Source organism: Grampus griseus, assembly GCF_964374135.1.
Source record: "Grampus griseus genome assembly, chromosome: 2".
NCBI lineage: Eukaryota > Metazoa > Chordata > Mammalia > Artiodactyla > Delphinidae > Grampus > Grampus griseus.
Window position 1 is genome coordinate 168,768,645 of NC_139018.1, and position 18,092 is coordinate 168,786,736.

Genomic DNA, 18,092 nt, shown 5'->3' on the forward strand with positions numbered 1-18,092 from the left:
CAAGTGTCCTGGTTTGGATATTAAAACCCTATGGTCACAAAAATAAATATAGTCTATGATTCCAGTTATATGAGATCCCTAGAGGAATCAAATCCATAGAGAGGGAAGTAGAATGCTGGTTGCCAGGCGCTAAGGCTGGGGAATCATTGTTTCACGGAGACAGCTTCAGTTTTGCACAAAGAAAACGTTCTGGAGATGGGTTGCACAACAGTGGGAATGTACCTAAGACTTAACCACTTACCAGTGGTTCCAATGGTAAATTTTACATTATGCATACTTTCACAATTAGACTTTTTTTTTTTACATTTAAAAAGCATTACTGTTTACGTGACTCTGAAACCTCTCACCCTCCATTGGGGTATGAAGTGTTTAGCAAGGTGGAAACTGAGGGAGAATTTGAGAGGGAGAGAGGTGTGCTGTCAGCTTCCCAGAGCCAGAGGGGGGGACTTGAAGGATGCCTTCTGCAAACCGAGTGAGAAAAGGTTCGCTAAGGTCGCCTGCAGAGCTTGACAGGTGTCTCCTGCAGTTAAGGGCCACCTAAGACTGCCCCTGGCTCCTGTTGACATCTAAGTCACGAGAAGTGGGCTGCTAGCTGCCCTCAGAGGAGCTGACGGGGAGAGAGAGGCAGTCCAGCTGCAAGAGGGGGCAGGATTTACCTTTAGACCAAGTTTGGAATTTTGGTTGTTATCAAGGACCGGACACTCATTTCTTAATAAAATTAACTTTGCTGCTTAAAGTGACTGCATGACTCTGTATTACCTGGGAGTGATCAGAGAAGTTACGGGCTGCCTGCATTTCCATCTAGGGAAGAACGCTTTTAAAAGAACAGTGGGAGATACAAGAAATGGGCCTTTTTGAGTCCCAGGTGGTCGATGTTCTTGTTAACCTGGCCAAGTCTTTGGTTTTTAAGCCAGAGAAAACCCATCAACGCTTAAGCTACTACTGGCCCAGGGCTCACTGGAGTGGGCGAGGATACTGGAGGCGCCTCTGCTCAGGACTGGGGTCCAGCAACAGCGCTGGGTTTTGATTTGAATCTTCAGATTACACCCAGGGTCGATGGGGCGCCCCAAGGAGCGGGAGTCTGTTTCTGCGAGTTATTTAGAAGCTCGTCAGTCTCAAGGCGGGTGCTGGCCTGGCTGACTGGGTGTTTATTTGCATGTGATAAATACAGACTGTTGAGTTTGACCCCTACTCTCCCCCCAGTCAACGTGGCTGTTCATATGGCCATCCTAGGGCTGTCCACACGAGGACGAGCCCCGGGACACCTCACACCCCACACAAGGGACAGAGGCCTCAGCTGGGGGGGCGGGGCTGGAAACTATTTTTGGTTTTTTTTTTTTTGCGGTACGCGGGCCTCTCACTGCTGTGGCCTCTCCCGTTGCGGAGCACAGGTTCCGGACGCGCAGGCTCAGCGGCCATGGCTCACGGGCCCAGCCGCTCCGCGGCACGTGGGATCTTCCCAGACCGGGGCACGAACCCGTGTCCCCTGCATTGGCAGGCAGACTCTCAGCCACTGCACCACCACGGAAGCCCCGGAAACTACTTTTGGTTGTCTGCTCAGATCTAGCTGCCACTTTGGCTGACGCGAACAACAGTCAAAGACAGACAGGGATTTACCCACTTAGAAACTCGCATTTTCTTCCTCTACCATTTTCTTCTGGGAAAGTGTTGCTTTTCACTCTTCCTTTTAGGAAGGACTCCCTTCTGGCTTTACAATGAGCTTGCCCCTTGCTTCATTCCCCTCCCCTGTTTCTCCTTTCCTGCTTCTCTCAACCTCAAGATTCCCCAGCACCTGTATCATTGCCTTGTTGATGAGGAAACAGACCCAGCGATGCGACTCAGCTTGCAGACCTGGAGCTAAAACTGAGGGGTCTTGACAACCAGGCCAGATATCTTCCCACCAGATAGAACAGTAGGAGTGGGCGCAGGAACAGAGCATCCAAAGGGTGATGCCAGTCTGGCGATTAACCCTTGCAAGCAGAGAACGTTTGGGTGAATTCTTCAGAGTATAGTGTACCCCCTCTAAGAGCTACCTCCAAACATGTCAGCCCAGGAGAGAGTTGGACCTGCCTCTTAAAGGGAGAATTGCATATCTCTCCTCTCGTACCTCCCCAGAGAAATGACTCTCACGTTATAGCTTCTAAGGATTATCCACCTGGATGGAGACATGCTTCTATTTTCTGCTCACAGGCATCATTTTCGAAAGGGCCAGTCTGACACCAGCACGAGTATTATGGAGACAGTTTCAACAAGGATACAAGCTGGTGTCCTTGGAGGGCTGGCTTACTCAGAACCAGGCTTGGAAACGGCCTCCAGAAGAACCTGTGGGAACCAAGGGACCCTGGGTTCCCAGATCCAGTGACCAAGGAAAAAAATCAATCCTCTTAAAGGGATGCTGTTTGCTCTTTGTGGTGGTCCTGCCTCTTGTGTTCAGCATAAAAGAGACTGCAGCGATATTTGCTATGTCAAGGGCAACAGCGCTTTTATCTTGGGGAACAGGCAACTCTTTGAGATGTAAACATGTTCAAGATGAAGATAATTAGACTATTTCTCGTGTTTTAGAGTCTCCATTTCACAGACATAAAAACAGAGGCCCAGAGAGGCTAAATAAGTTGTTTATCACAACTCTGAACACCCTGGGAGTGAGCGAATAGCCCTCAAGTTCCTCCTTGGTTGAGATTTTGAGATTTATTTTGGGCCTTTAAGTGGATATGGAGGCCACTGGCTTGTAAAACATCTTTTTTTAAAGGCTTAACTGTTACAAGAAGGAATTTGATTTTAACTCAGACTGCACTATCTTAACAACAAAACAACAAAGTAGGATCACAAAGGAAGTTCCCGTTACCTGTGTGTGGAGCAGTGATCCTCGAACTCTGTAGCCTGTCTTCAAATCACCTCAAGGGCTTGTGAAAACACACATTGCCGAGTCCCGGCCTCTGAATTTCTGAGTCTGGACGTCTCAGGTGTGGACCTGGAGTTTGCAGATCTAACGTGCTCCCAGACCACGTAGCGGCTGCTGGTCCGAGGGCCACACTGGGGGGAACCACTGCAGGAAAAGCTACTGCATCGACCAGCCTCTCCTTCAGAACTGAAGGATTTATCCTCTCTCAGGGAATTGCCCTCAGCTGTGGAGAGCCGTCTTGCCCAAGGTCACAGCCCCACGCCTGTGGCTCACCTGTATCTAATAATTGGTTGATGCTGGGCTAAGGCGATGGGTCTGATGATTGACCGCCCATTGTTACAGCTTCACAGCTTTCCCTAAGGTTGTATCACAGCTCAGCTTCTCCCTCTGCTCACTGCTGTTAATTCCAGACCACTTCCCAATACACTTCCTTGCGAGAATCCCTAACTGCTTCCCAGGGGATGCAACACTCGGAGTCCCTTAAAGTCACCTCCTTGGCAAGACCACCCCTGACCATCCCCCTCTTCCTTACTGATTGGTTATCTTCGTAGAATTCAATACTCTGACACTCTGCATTATAGATTTACCTAATGCTATCGTTTGACCGTCTTTCCCACTAGACTCTAAGGTCTTTGAGGGCAGGAACCCGTCTCTTTTGTTCACTGTAACACCTGCAGGGCCACAAGCAGGGCCTGGCTTAAGATAGGCACTTGGTAACTCTCCTATGGGGTCCGTTTTATTGGAGAGGATTTCACATTCAACACCTTCTACTGGAGTTCTAAAGCCCTAGCTCAGTGCTTTCAGGGGACTGCAATTCTTGGATAGGAGGAGACACTGGGATTCCTGTTCCAAAGAGAGAGAACTCAGCCATGCCTAATACATGCGCTTTGAGAAGAGGATGTCTATTGTCTACTGATGCTTTGAGAAGAGCGTCTCAGTCTTCCTAGAATACAGCTGCTTTTTTCTTTCTTGGGGAGTTATTTTAAGATGGCAGACGCTGGCGACTCTCTCTGCACCCCCCCACCCTGCACCCTAGCATCCCTCCGGCAGGCCTGCCCCTCAGCTTTGAGGCTGGTTCCCCTTGGTGACCCATGGCCAGGGCCTGTCACCCACAGGCATGGAACCCTTCCCGGTCCGCTCAGCGCTGAGTGAGGTCTGAAGGAGGCAACAGAGAAGCCCTTTGATCTGACGATGAAAAAGCAAAGGCTGCAAAATGCTAAAAGTAGTCCATGGAGCCCTTCCTCCCCGGAGAGCCCAGGGTGCGGTTTCCCAGGGGAATACAGATAACGGAATGAGGGAGGCACCCGCCCAGGGCCTGCCGAGGCAGAGGGCCCAGCAGCCCGAGGATGACTCAAGTGCATCCAAACAGAAGCTGAAAAATAAGTTGGCAAAGCACTTAATGGCGTGCTTATCACGCTGAATAATTCAGCAGGCTGACTGCGCTGGGAGTCGGTTCACAGTTAATGGAGTATTTCCTGTAAATATTATTTTCTCTTCCTGTTTCATCATCTCATCCAGTTCAAAAATCTTTACTAATCTGGGGAGGTGACAGGAATGCATCAATTCTCTGAGCTAATGCCCCCAATTCTGAAATACTCTTAGGAACCACAGGAAGCTACATTGGCTGCTCTGGGGAAAGGGGCGACCATCTACTCTGGTTCCTTCTCCTAATGTCTCAGAGGGGAGCCCTCTGTGCTCGTAATTGCGCACCTAAGTGAACATAAAAGCGCTCCTAATTGCACATCAAATAAATAAGTAAATGCTGTCTGCTGAATACGTAACAAAGACCAGCACTGCCATCCTTGCCCCCCATGGAGAGATTTCATTAAATATAGGCTGGCGAATGGGCTGCAGCTGTAGATGATGATTTACAGATATTCAATACGCCTTCTAGGGAGGTTTTTTTGGAGTTACGTGTTTCATACCGTTCGTTCTTGAATGCGTACATTCTCTGACACAGCCTGCAGGACGGATCTTTATCCTAACTCTTCCTGGCACCCCATTCGGAAAGCGTTTTCTGTTGTAAATGATAATGTTTTCTCATGATTCGATGGCTGGTCTGGCCACAGGTCTGGAAAGTGCAAATTCCAGCAGGCGGACAGAGAAAGCCGCTCAGCTTGGCACTGCTGGGGGTTGAGTCTTGAGTGTGGGAGAGGCTAATCGCCCAAAGTCTTTGCTCCTGGTGCCACAAAGAAGAGGCAGATTGTCCCAGAGATCAGAGCTTTCGGACGTTCCCAGGCTCTGATCTAAGGAATGCAAGGTCCTCCTCTAAAAGAGGGAGCCCTTTGTGATCCATTACCTCCCGCTTTATCTATCTCTGCCCCACCTGATCCCGGTTCTGCAGGAGTTAATAAGCAACGCCTTTTCAGTACATATCATTTGATTTTCACTCAAATGTTCTCGGGGAAGAAGAAATACTCTTGCTTGTACTAACACAACGATCTGAGACCGATGGCGCAGCTGATCCGCGGCGTCCCCACGGACGGTCACTTTATGTAGCTGGCATTTGCTCTGCTTTGATGCATGGGTGTCTTTCCTTGGCCATAAATGCAACCTAAGACGAAGCTTGGGATTTACTTCAAGTTCCCACATGCTGGTCTGACAACGTTTCATGATTCCCTGAAGCCAACAGGACAAAGGACCTCTCACCTGCGAAGAGCTCCGTTCCTACACACGCAAACACACGCTAAAAGGGAATGTGATACCCAGGTGAAAACAGGGTAAGATCATCTATGTAGCTGCAAGGTTTTTCTTTCTCCTTTTCACCACTGTGACCCTCTTTGCACGTTTCTCACCATTGTTAAACCCAGACAGTTAGACATGTAAATACCGCCATTCCTGTACTCTTGATACCTCACTCACAAACGGTGCCTAAAATTATCACCCCAGAGTCATGGGGAAGAAGAGAGGCATGTTTTGCAGTGTGATCAGTATTTTAGTAGGAACAAGAGAGCAGAAGTGGGGAGGCAGGCAGAGTGAGAGGGAAACCATCACTGGGTGAAGGAGGGAAATAGGAGGATTTAGTGAGAGTTGATAGGAGGAGAGTTAATAACTTATAAAAATTCTGCACTCTGTCCTTGGACACTGTTTGGGATTCTGTCTGATCTTTTAAAAGAGCTCATCTACACAAGCAAGGGCCACTATCCTGGTGTATGTGCACGTACTGTATATTTTAACTGTTTTTAGCCCTATGTGTGGGATTTTTAGGGATTTGGGGGGCTATTCTTGCACACATCATTCCGAAATACTTCTGAAATTGGCCTTGAGCTTCTGAACATACACAAAAGCCAAAACACCCTCTTTGAGTGTCCACACGTGTCTCGCTGTTCCTGACACACGTGCCCTGAGAGCAAAGAAGCTGGTTTTTTTTGTTTTTTTCTCTAACATCAGCAGCTTGCCTTTTTGGGCTATGCTTCTGCAAGGCCAGGCATCGGTTTAGAAGGTCCAGGTAGCAGATAGGGGTGCGTGATGGGGAGGGGCCTAGAATGTTCTCCCTACTCCACGGGTGAGGGACCCTGTGCTTTACTCCATCTCCCCCAAAGCCCCCAGGGCTTCAGAGTGAGGATTAAGCAATTTAGGGTAGACTCTGCCACCAGAGTGGCAAACTGCACCCCAACCGGGGAACTTGGAACAGCGACGGCGCCGCCCATTTCTGGACAGTCTGCAGCTACCCACCCCTCCTTTTCTGGTGGTCCACGTGGAAGAACTTGAGTGCATTCTCATAGGAGGCTGCTGAGTGCCGCTTGCTGTGTGCCTTATTTGCTGATGCTCTTGTAGCTGTGGAGGCCAGACAATACCTCCAGGCCCCCCGACGGCAAGGGAGCAGCTCACCCCCCCCCTCCGCCTCTACTTGAATGTTGGCTCTTAGCATGGTGGTACCATGTGACACAGCTGCTGTAACTGTGTCAGAGTGTCTGGGAGGCCTGTGCCTGGGCTGGAGGTGCAGCTGTTGCTACAAAAGGGCCTTCAGGTGCCCAGAACTGGGCGTCACTCCCAGTTTCCCGAGCATTGCCGGGGTTCCGGGTGCCAGGCTCTGCCTGGCCGCTTTTGCAAGGGTGTGGTGTCGCCTGGAGGGTCACCCATCACTGGGGGCCGGCCCGGACTTGAGCCCTGTGTCCAACTCCTAGAGTGCAGAGGCCCTGCCGGACACACCTGCTGCGCCTGGCTGACCCTCCCCGAGTCCGAGTTCGGAAAGGAGGCCCGCGGCGGTGGTTCTCAACTCTGGCCGCACATCGGAATCAGCTGGGAGGCTTTCTAAACGGTCAGCGGCCGGGTCAGAGATGGAGGAGGGTGGGACCAGGGGAGACTGGGGCATCTTTTTATCCTGACAGTTTCACGTGAGTTTCTGATTTTTAGCTGAAGACAGACTGGGGCACTCGTATGTGGATGTGCACCAGTGGTCACTACCATGTGCCTGCGTCTCTTTAGGTTCACAGGTCCGGAGCCAGGGAGCGTGCCCTGTGCACTCAGGGACTCACAGGTGCCTTACACGAAACAGGGACGGCCTTTTTATGAAGGTGATGACACTGGCTGTGAGCAGAAAGAACAGACGCACTGCATCCTTCCCCCTGCAGCTGGGACCCCTTACCTACGGTTCAGATTAAGTCTTTAGGGCCCATGGCAGGTCTCAGCAGAGGTGGATACCCCTTGGGCTAATGAAACTTTGGGTCTCTTCCCCTCGTGGGTCCCTCCCCTTCCCTCCCCACCCTCCGTCCTTCCTTCCTTCCTTTATTCTGCGCCAGGCGGCTTGTGGGATCTTAGTACCCCGACCAGGGATTGAACCCCAGCCCTCGGCAGTGAAAGCTGTATGTCCTAACCACTGGACCACCAGGGAATTCCCGTCATAGGCTTTTCAAAGGCCCGTTCTTAATTTTTTTTTTTTTTTTTTGTGGTACGCGGGCCTCTCACTGTTGTGGCCTCTCCCGTTGCGGAGCACAGGCTCCGGACGCGCAGGCTCAGCGGCCATGGCTCACGGGCCCAGCCGCTCTGCGGCATGTGGGATCCTCCCGGACCGGGGCACGAACCCGTGTCCCCTGCATCGGCAGGCGGACTCCCAACCACTGCGCCACCAGGGAAGCCCCCGTTCTTAATTTTATATGTAGATTGCACATTCACTTCCTAAAGACGGCTCCCCAAGTTACAGAAGGGTCAGGGTGTCCCGGTCCCAGCCCTGCCCTTCTGCCTCACAGGGAATGTCACGATGGGGAACTGAAATCCACTCACAGCTACTGTAATTTTTCCAGTGTGCCGAGTGCCTCTCCCGTTCTTCTCTCTGTTCAGTCTCTGGTTCGAAATTCTTGATACTGTCGAGCTCCAACTGAATACCCACTGCCTATTTGCCACCACTCCCTGGACGTCCCATCAGCCCAAAACTCGGCATGTCCTAAACTGAACTTCTCTCCCCTTCTCTTATATCCCAGGCTTTGGTCCATCAGGAAGTTGTTGTAGATTCTCCTGCTGCTCCAACTTCCACCCTGTCGCTTCCCGCCATTGTTCAGTCACATCACCTTCTAGACATCTCACTTCCAAGTCCCCTTCTCTATCCCCGGTACGGACAGCCACCCCCGAGCCACGCCACCAGCTCTGGCCTACACTAATGTAACGATGTCCCGGTTTGCAAGTCTTGCCCTATATCACTCCACTCATCCTCCGCCAGGTACCAGAACGATGTTTCTCTGACTACGAAGGTCTGATGTGGTCGCGCCTCTGTCTCGAAGATGAAATCCTCATAGCAAACCCTGAGGATTCTGTTTGCTGGGGCCCCATCAGCCTGCTCTCTGGCTCCTCTCCCAGGACGTCCAGCCCCAGCGATGCTATGTGCTTCTCCATCACGCCACGCTGTTCTCCTTCACGGTGCCTGCGTGCGCACCTGTGTGCACCCTCACCCCGTTAGTCCATCTGCAAAACCTCTGTCCACCTTTAACACTCAGCTCCTACTTTGCTGTCTGTGAAGACGTTTCTCCTTAAGCCCAGCTGATGACCCTCTCCTTTAATTCACCACCAACCCTCACACAGGCCTCTCTTATCTGTAAGATGCAATCACCACACCCCTGTCCCTGATACCCCGTGCAGGTCCTGAAGACCTGATGTGTGTCTTAATTATCTCAGCACCTGGTGGTCTGCCTTGCATATAACAGGTATGCAATAAACATTTTCGAATGAATGACTAATGACTCTGATGGCTTGGTTGTCTCTCAATTAGCAATAGACTTGAGAATCCCAACTACTTCCTTAGAGGCCACAGAAGCGTGCGTTATTTTAAAGAGCAACTCAGTTTGAATAGAGGCAATATCGGAATAAGTGTGTTGACCTTTTAACATTTTTAATCCACTGACCTGCATAAATTCAACCAATGAGAGTCAATTCTCTTATTCAAAGGCTGATTAGTCACATGTTGCACTTCCTACTTCTCCATATTTTGAAGTCCGTTTTGGAGACTGACAAGAATAGTTACCATTTATTAAGCCCTTGCGCTGTGTCACACCCTGCGTTTTGCATAGATCACATACATCAAGCGCTACCTCATTACCTCTAAAATCTTCATTAGCACCTCAATTAGAGAAACAAAGCGAGCTTAAACATATTAACAAATGAAACTGAACACATACCGATACGTGTAAGCACATTTTTCAAAAACATTCAGAGGGAGAGAAGAATTCAACTGTGGGATTTTAATGAACTCCACTGTAGACCCCAATCGTCCAAGCTGGCCTTGGTCTCCACCAGTGTGGGCAACCAAGAGCTGGATACATTGTAACCAGGACTGGGTTAAACGATCCAGGAGTATCCTTGGCTCTTGCAGCAGAAAAAAATGGCCAAGCAAGTTGGAGAGGGGACAGTGGATGTAAGAAGAAGGAAGGAGTCAAGAGAGAAGAAAAAGCACAGAAACTTACAAAGGTCATAAGGGAAAGAGGCAGAGAGCCGTGGAAGAAGTACAGACCCAGTGACTGAGAAAAACAAAGAGGGAGAAAATAAGAACGCAGAGTCCGAATCACGTCCTACAGCAGGAAACTGGAGGGGTTTTGGAAACAGTCACGAAACAATGGTCCCCCGAAACAGCCAGATTCCTACTGAACTGTCCCCAAGGAAGAATCCCTCCATCATATGCTCAAGATCTTCTCACAGAACTTAACTGACTGATCAACTGAGTGAAAATCCTCCTCGACACAGGGCCATTTTTTTTTCTATCAATTTACTAAAGAAACTGGCTGAAGGCAGATGTTAACTGGATGGACTACAATAAGCTCGGATATGTAGTGTGGATTTCAATCCTGTTCGTGGATAAAGAAGCTTGGAAGGCATTATGCAATAACATAATGAACCTATATTGCTCTCTCCCTCCGAAAGCAAGTGTGGTTTTGATAAACTTTTAATATGTATTTCAGGGTCTGAACCACATACCGTCTCCCCATTTTTCTCTGCCGGAGGAGTTGAATGACAGCTCTCACCTCAGAGATATTTTTCCATTATAATTTTTCAATTTGTTCTGGTCTAAAAAATGTGTGGAAACGAAAACAGAGAAAATTCAAGCCCTGTGTCCTCTTCAAACATTCTGTTTTGGCTTCACTGTGAGTTTGCAGACTCCTTTCTGCTTCCCTTTCTTTTTTGGCAAATGACCTTATCTCTTCCAGATTTCTGATCACTTCTAATATGCCAGAAAATATCTACTGGATTCGGCCTCTTTTTGGCCTATTCTTTTAGTTCCCCTCGTCCAAAAAACAAGAAACAGAAAAACAAAAACAAACCTTTGGGAAAACTCAGATTAGCCTTGGGATGCAAGAGACATGCTCCCCCATGTTCTCAAGCCCACAGCACCCCAGGAAATGAAGGAACAGGACAGCCTCTCAAAGCCCTCTGGTCCATCTGCCCTGGGTGAGCTGATCTAGTCTTCTTACCTTAAATAATTTTAACAGCTTCCATTTCCTTAGTGATGGGGAGGAAAAATACTTCCCCAGGGAACACAGGCTGGATGACTGTGGAGGAGTTTGCATATACCCAAAATGAGCAGGAGACCGGGGGGCCCAGAGGCCCTGAGGCTGCACGGGGTAACATTTTTCGTCACTTCTCTGCCTGTGTCTCCCTCCACCTGAGTGCCATCCTCCCACAAAGGAGAGCACGCTTACCTTCCTGGGCTTGACTTTATCGTGGTAGTCATACTGGAAGATGCCTTTGTAGCTCAGTCCCAGCCACCACGGTATCCCCTGCTTGTCCTAGAACATCAAAAGGAGTACGGGTAAGCATGGGACCAGACAAGAGAGAAAGGAACCAAGAGATCTCCTGGTTCACCTGAAGACAAAGGGAAATGCATATTCCTTGAAGTGGACGGAGCCCACCTCGCTGTGCCTTACCTTAACGGGTGTGCCCTGTCATCAAAGCATGCTCAGTAAAGTGACTTAGTAAGTGCCCTGGGTTGGGGACCCAGCTCTGCTCCTAACCAGCTGGGGTCCTTTCCCCGTTTCTGAGTAAGAAGCGGACGCCTTGTTCTTTGTTCTCCTTCTAAGACTTTAGGTTTTCAGAGCTGGGCCCCTCACCTACCAACAGGGAAAATCTGAGAGATGCTGAACATTCTGACAGAACGACCTTCTGGGCCGAGAAACTGTCATCGACTGTCAGAGCTGGAAGGAACCATAGAGACTATGGAAGCTGACTCCTCTGAAAATTTTGTCTTAAAACATTTTATTTTTTTTAGAGCACTTTCAGGTTCACAGCAGAATTGAGAGGAAGGTACAGGAGTTTCCCATGTACCCCCATCCCTACACATGTGTAGCCTCCCCCGTGAAGAACATCCTGCACCAGAGTGGTACCTGTGTTGCCAATGAGGAACCTACGCTCACCCGTCCTAACCACCCAAAGTCCATAGTTTACCTTAGGGTCCACTCTTGCTGGTGTACGTTCTATGCGTTTGGACAAACGTATAAGGGCACGTATCCATCACACACGTAGTGTCACACAGAGTATTTTCATGGCTCTAAAAACCCTCTGTGCTCTGCCTATACATCCCAGCTTCTGGCAACCACTTTCGCCTTTTCCAGGATGTCATATAGTTGGAATATCCAATACGCAGCCTTTCCAGATTGGCTTCTTTCACTTAGTAATACGCATTCAAGACTCCTCTAATTTTATTTTATTTTTAAATTTTGTAGCTCATACACGCGTATTTATTTTATTCCTACCAGAACAGTGGAAATGCTCTCAAAACTAGCTCGTTTTCTATATCACTGTTTTCCCCTATCTGAATAAATTTATTTATTTTAAAAGTTTTATTGGAGTACAGTTGATTGACAATGTTGTGTTAGTTTTCGGGGTACAGCAAAGTGAATCAGTTATACATATACATATATCCACTTTTTTTTTTTGGTAGCTTCTTTTCCCATACAGGCCATTACAGAGGATTGAGCAGAGTTCCCTGTGCTATACAGCAGGTTCTTATCAAGGACTCCTCTAATTTAATAGACAAAGGAATCATGCAAAGGTTGCGTCCTACTCTACTCAAGACCCTCCCCTTCCCCCCAGCAGGCCAATGGCAGTGCAGGGTAGGCAGGTGCTCATAAGGTGTGCGTCCTGTTCACCTCATGAAGACAGTGGCTATCTGGCAGGACTGGGGTAGCAAAATCGAAGCTTAGACACTCTGGGAACTGAATTAAAAACACCAACACCATCTTTATTCCTCTAACAGAGACCTCTGGCTCCCCAGATTGTAAGTTGTAAATCTTCATTCAAGACTGTTAATTAGACGCTCCCAAATGCTAGGCATTGACAGGGGGCATATCAGCCTTTCCCTGGATTTGTCCTAATTGCCACATGCGTGAATGATCTAACATACCCCATGGTGGGTGTCTTGAAAACTCACAGTTGGCTTCAGCATTTCCAAATATATGTGGGGCAAGAGTTAGTTCAAGGTAAGCACCAAGGTAAAGGGCAGAAGAAATACATTTTGAATTTTTAGGAAAGTTTCTGAATTTCTTTAAAGGTATAAAACCCCTGTCTCTGGAAAGCGCCCGGGTGACTGCAATGGTTTCAGAGAACAGGACAAGAGGAGAGATGAAGGCGACTGCAATTGCAGTTTGTCGAGGTAAGAGCTCTCATCGCACCGTGAGATGCGGCATTGTGAAATTTACAAGGCCACCAAACAGTGAGTCTCGATATAGTTAATTAGGCTCTTTCTCCAAATAGATAGGAGAGCAATCACTCACGTCTGGAGAATCCAAAAGCCAAACACACAGGCACACTTGGCACTTGGAAAATCACAAGGTCTGCTTCTGGCCTCTAACAAGCTGCAAAGGAGTCTATTTCTAAGGTTTGATTGGAAGGCAGAAAGCATGCATATCAGAGGTTGCCCTTCTGTCAAGTTTTAGGGCTGAGGAGGAAATGGAACGCAGGTTTAAGCAAGTAAAAGACCAGATGAGGTTTTATCTCAAAGCCTTCCCATCTGGCTGTCTCAAGCCATCTCAACAGTCTTCCAGCATCTAGAAAACTTCCGTGGGGTAGCTGGAGAAGCCAATTTCATAATCTTTTTTTTTTTTTTTTTTTTTTTTTTTGCGGTACGCGGACCTCTCACCGCTGTGGCCTCTCCCGTTGCGGAGCACAGGCTCCGGACGCGCAGGCTCAGCGGCCATGGCTCACGGGCGCAGCCGCTCCACGGCACGTGGGATCTTCCCGGACAGGGGCACAAATCCATGTTCCCTGCATCGGCAGGTGGACTCTCAACCACTGCGCCACCAGGGAAGCCCTCATAATCTCTACTTTAATTATGAGCGACGGAGGTGAGGTCAAGCTGAGAACAAACAGCCAATCAGAGAATGGAATGGAGTCGGGGATTCTCGCGTTCCTGGCTCCCATTCCCGAATGCAGACCCCTTTGCTAAACATCACCGTCGAATATCTCCACAACTCAGGGAAAGACTCACAGTTTGATTTCTGTGACACGCCTCTTGTAATAATGTCAGGACTACTGCTGGACCCTTCTGTTTCCTTTTTGGTAGCAAGATGGCAGAATGGACACGGGCTCCAAACTCTCACTAGCAGTGTAAGAGTTGAACCCTGGCAGCCAGAAAGGGGGATTTTGAGCCTCTTTTCATGATCAATTCCATTTCCTTTTGGGGAGCTGACTGCCCACTGGCTTCAGTGGCCACATCCCAGGACACAGCCAGCTGTACTGGGGGGGGGGGTAAGTCTTTTTAGAGGATCCATCCTTCTCATGTGGGACAGAAGATAGCCCAGGAGACCAGGTCACACTTCTCATGACAGACGATAGCTTAGGCTTAAGCAGGGCAGGGATGGCTGCGATGCTTCTAGGAGGTCTGTGCGTCATGCTGAAGAGGGATGAATAGCTTCCATTGGTGGGAAGCGTGCTGGAAGGACATCAGGAAGAACTGAACCACTGCAGGCTCTGAGAGATCTTGGGCTGAGCTGCTGGGTGGGACTGGAGTCCCCGTACATGCCTCATAACGGAGCTCCACAAATATCATTCTGACACTTGTTCCCATCGCGGAAATGTGTACATCCAACTACTCAATTCAATTCTCAATAATGGTACTTGGTAAATATTTACTGGGTATCTACTAAGTGCCAGGCACTCCACTGGGTTCTGGGGAAATATAACAGGGTGCAACAGTCTTTGCCATCAAAAGGCTGCAGTTTAGAGGAAGATACGGGCCATTACGTTAAAATGCGTACCAAGGACGCGCAAAGTGCCGTGCAAACTGCCGTGGGCGACACAACAATGAATGAAACACGGTGTTATGTTCTGGTCTAAAGGAATTAAAGATATAGTCGGGGGCTTCCCTGGTGGCACAGCGGTTAATAATCCGTCTGCCAACGCGGGGGACACGGGTTCGAGCCCTGGTCCGGGAAGATCCCACATGCCGCAGAGCAACTAAGCCCGTGCGCCACAACTACTGAGCCCGTGCGCCACAACTACTGAAGCCTGCGCGCCTAGAGCCCGTGCTCTGCAACAAGAGAAGCCACCGCAATGAGAAGCCTGCGCACCGCAACGAAGAGTAGCCCCCGCTCGCCGCAACTAGAGAAAGCCCACGCGCAGAAACGAAGACCCAACGCAGCCAAAACTAAATAAATTAAAAAGAAAATAAATAAATAAAACTCCACCTGAAAATATTTAAAAAATATATATATATAGTTGGGTGGAAACACGGGGTAGGAAACTGGTGGAAGAGCATGGAATCTCGGGTTGGTTGGTGGGACTGTCTTGAGTTCAGAAGTGTTTTCTGCTCTTTTTGTCTGGACTTTGGGCAATGACTTTGATAAACTTCACATTGGGGTAAACGAAGAAAAGGAAGTTATCCTTTCTCAGGATAGAAGAGGGTGCGTGAGGACATCATTACCTATTATTTCGAAGAGGAGATCCCAGTCTGGGACATTATGGATAAAACGCAAGAGAATTTAGAAGGGGGCCTGTGTTACGTTGGACTTACTCCTTCTTTAAGAAGACAGAGCCTGTTGATTTGTCAGCCCCTATAGTCCCACTTCTCCTATTAAGTTGCCTACGTGGCATTTGACCACCAAGAAAAACACTGTTGATTCTGCTTAAAGTTTTTGTTCTTTGTGCTTAGATGGAATTTTCCTGAGAGGCTCTGCAGTCCCGATCTCCAGGATTCTTCTGAGAATGAAGAAGTAGGCATTTACCACACCCACCCCACAAAAAGGCAAGTGAGTTTTGCAGAGAACCCAAATCAAGTCTCACTACACTGGGGTGGGGGGGGAGTTCCATTGTCCCAACGCTCCCTAGCATGCGATCTTCCTGTCCAAGTCCTCCCCACTCCCCCAAAAATCTTCAGTAAGATTAAAAAGAAAAAAAAATGAGAACTTTTTTTTTAGGGCATGGTGGCAACTTTCACCAAATGAGTTCACTTACCTTCACTGCGTAATAGTGAACCCCGTAGGTTGGGAGAGACTCCACGATGCTCATGTAGCTGGGAAGACAACACAACACACACACCTGGTTATTCGGCAGAAGTGGAATCGTACACATATTGGTGTGTGTGTGCACGTGATAAAGTTCTCAGAGTAATCATTTACGTGAAAGATACATGGAACCACCTGCCCCCAGAGCTACGTCTCTCCCAGCAGAACTGAACAGCCCTGACATACACTATGTGAACACACACATACGGCCTCAGCAGCACTGTGGGTTGGGGGGCACTTACTTGACGATGGCTTGGCCTCTGGTCTGGCCGTTCAGTTTCTTGTAGTGCTCGATGACCCGGTCCTCGCTAGAACGAGAGGAAAGGAGTCTCTGTCTCAGTCCCCAGGGCGACGGCCCCGCTCCCCGCTCACGGAGAGATCTGTGAGCTCCAGCATCCTCATGAGAAGCTGCAAGGAGCCAAGAGCTCCTGGAAAAATGATCTGTCCTGAAAGCAGCATGTCCGAATGCAGCCCAAGTGAGATGCCTAGGGCTAAGGATGTACCCAAAGCTTCTGCTTCCTCCTCAGAGGACTCGCATTCTCTTTGTCTTGGGCTTATCATCAGTAAAAGGAAAGCCCGGGCTTTGGGGGTTGGCTCCTCGTAAGAAATGAGACTGTGGGAGCAGAGGATGAAGTGGGGAGCGTGTGGGCCAGCAGGCAGGGACACGGGACAGGAGACAGGAAGAGGGCTACTGGCCGGAGGTGCGCGTGGACGCTCCGGCTGACCTCCCTCGGGTCCCTCTCCCCTTCCTCCTCTCTTGCATCCCGTCGGCACGGGGCCTCCGGGGTGGGGCGGGCAGACGTGGACTCTGACAGGATACCCACGGCCTCCCCACCCCGAGTTAGCAGGCAGGCTTGAGGGCGTCCAAGGAGGAGGGGAAAGTTCTGGAATCTGGGGCCGGTTAACACAGACAGTGAAGCAACAAAAGGCCCAGAGGCGCGCTGGCGAGATAAGAAGGAGGCAGAAATGAGAGGGGCACCCCGGTACCTTCTGAAACCTCAGTTCTAACACAGCAAGAGGCCAGCTCGCTCCTTGAGGGGCAATGCAGGCCACACCCTCCTGCGACGGGGCGGACGGCGGCAGGGGCCCCTCTGGGAAGCGAGCCCGAGCCCCGCGGCCTTTGGAAGCTCAGGAGCAACCTTGGGAATCACATCCCACCTGCTGAGGGATCAAGGCCAAAGGCATGGCCTCTGGGACCGGGCCGCACGGCCTTCCACCTCACGCCTCGGCCTCACGTTCCTCCCCGCTGGCCCGTGGACTCCATGACAAGGAGGCGACCCCAGGGACGAACACTCGAGACCTCCTTAGTTGACCTTTACGAGCTATTATTCATTTAGTACCCCGGAACTGATCGAAAGCCTTCTTTCACCCCCCTCTTTCTTTGTCAGCGAGGCCACTTCTGGGGGGTGTCACACATTCTATGTGTTCATCATCTAGTACTTGGGGGTCATTTAGTTACCTTCTAGTTACTCTCCCAAGCTTCTGTGAATCTCCCTTCACTTGAGTATTCTGAAATCTGACGCACGTAAGGCCGGCCCCTCACAGGAAAGTGTCTTCTCTAATGCCCCGGATGGGGGACGGCTGCCTAGGAGGGGCCTTGGTCTAGTTGAGGGTCGTGTCTATGGGGTCCGGGCACCTCTGTTCAGAAAGGGGCAGCCGCAGCCGGGTTTCTCCTTGGCTCCCACACACCACGGAAGTTCTATGCGGAGGGGGACAAAGCCCTCTCCTGACAGAGGAGTCTCCAGAAGCGTCCTCTCTGGGGGCGACACCAGCCTCCCAGAGCATCAGAGTCGTGTCAGGCCGTTCTGGGGTTACCCTTCCAGCTTCCTCCCCAGACAGCCACTGAATCAACAGCTGGGTTGCCACACGACGTGGCATCTGGGGAGGTGGACTTCTAGTTCCGGGGTCCAGCCATGCAGCATAGCTACAGGCCTGCTTCCTTGGTACAGAGCTGCAAAGAGGGTCCCTGGCTCCCTGGGCTGAGGAGGGAAGACGGAACTTAACACAGTGCTGTGGCTGTGAACGTGCGCACGGCGCGGGGACGAACACCAGCCGTGTCAGCGACACCTGCTGGCCGCTGTTCAGCTGTTCACAAACGGACTGGTCCGAGCCTGGGGGTCTCACCGTGCCTGACAGCTGTGGGGATCGGTCGCCCTGCCTCGCCTGGTTTCTCCTGCTGTCTGAGACCCACCGCGAGGCCACAGTATCTTCCTTCTTCCTCGGCTTTTCCCACCTCTTCTGCCCCAGTGGAAACTCCATAGGCTGGCGTG

The 18,092-nt window shown here is 50.1% G+C and overlaps 1 protein-coding gene across 6 annotated transcripts in view; it reads right to left on the reverse strand.

Annotated features, from left to right (window-relative positions):
* Positions 1–18,092, reverse strand: part of FRMD4A (FERM domain containing 4A) — a gene marked incomplete at its 3' end in the record, with an annotated part of 330,271 nt that overhangs the window by 72,422 nt on the left and 239,757 nt on the right. For all 6 annotated transcript variants that reach the window (XM_082647379.1, XM_082647375.1, XM_082647378.1 and 3 more), the window contains exons 9-11: positions 16,065–16,130; positions 15,773–15,830; positions 11,026–11,112 (exon numbers count right to left, since the gene is read on the reverse strand). In XM_082647379.1, the coding sequence (XP_082503505.1) occupies positions 11,026–11,112; positions 15,773–15,830; positions 16,065–16,130 (211 nt within the window). The remainder of the gene's footprint in view (positions 1–11,025; positions 11,113–15,772; positions 15,831–16,064; positions 16,131–18,092) is intronic.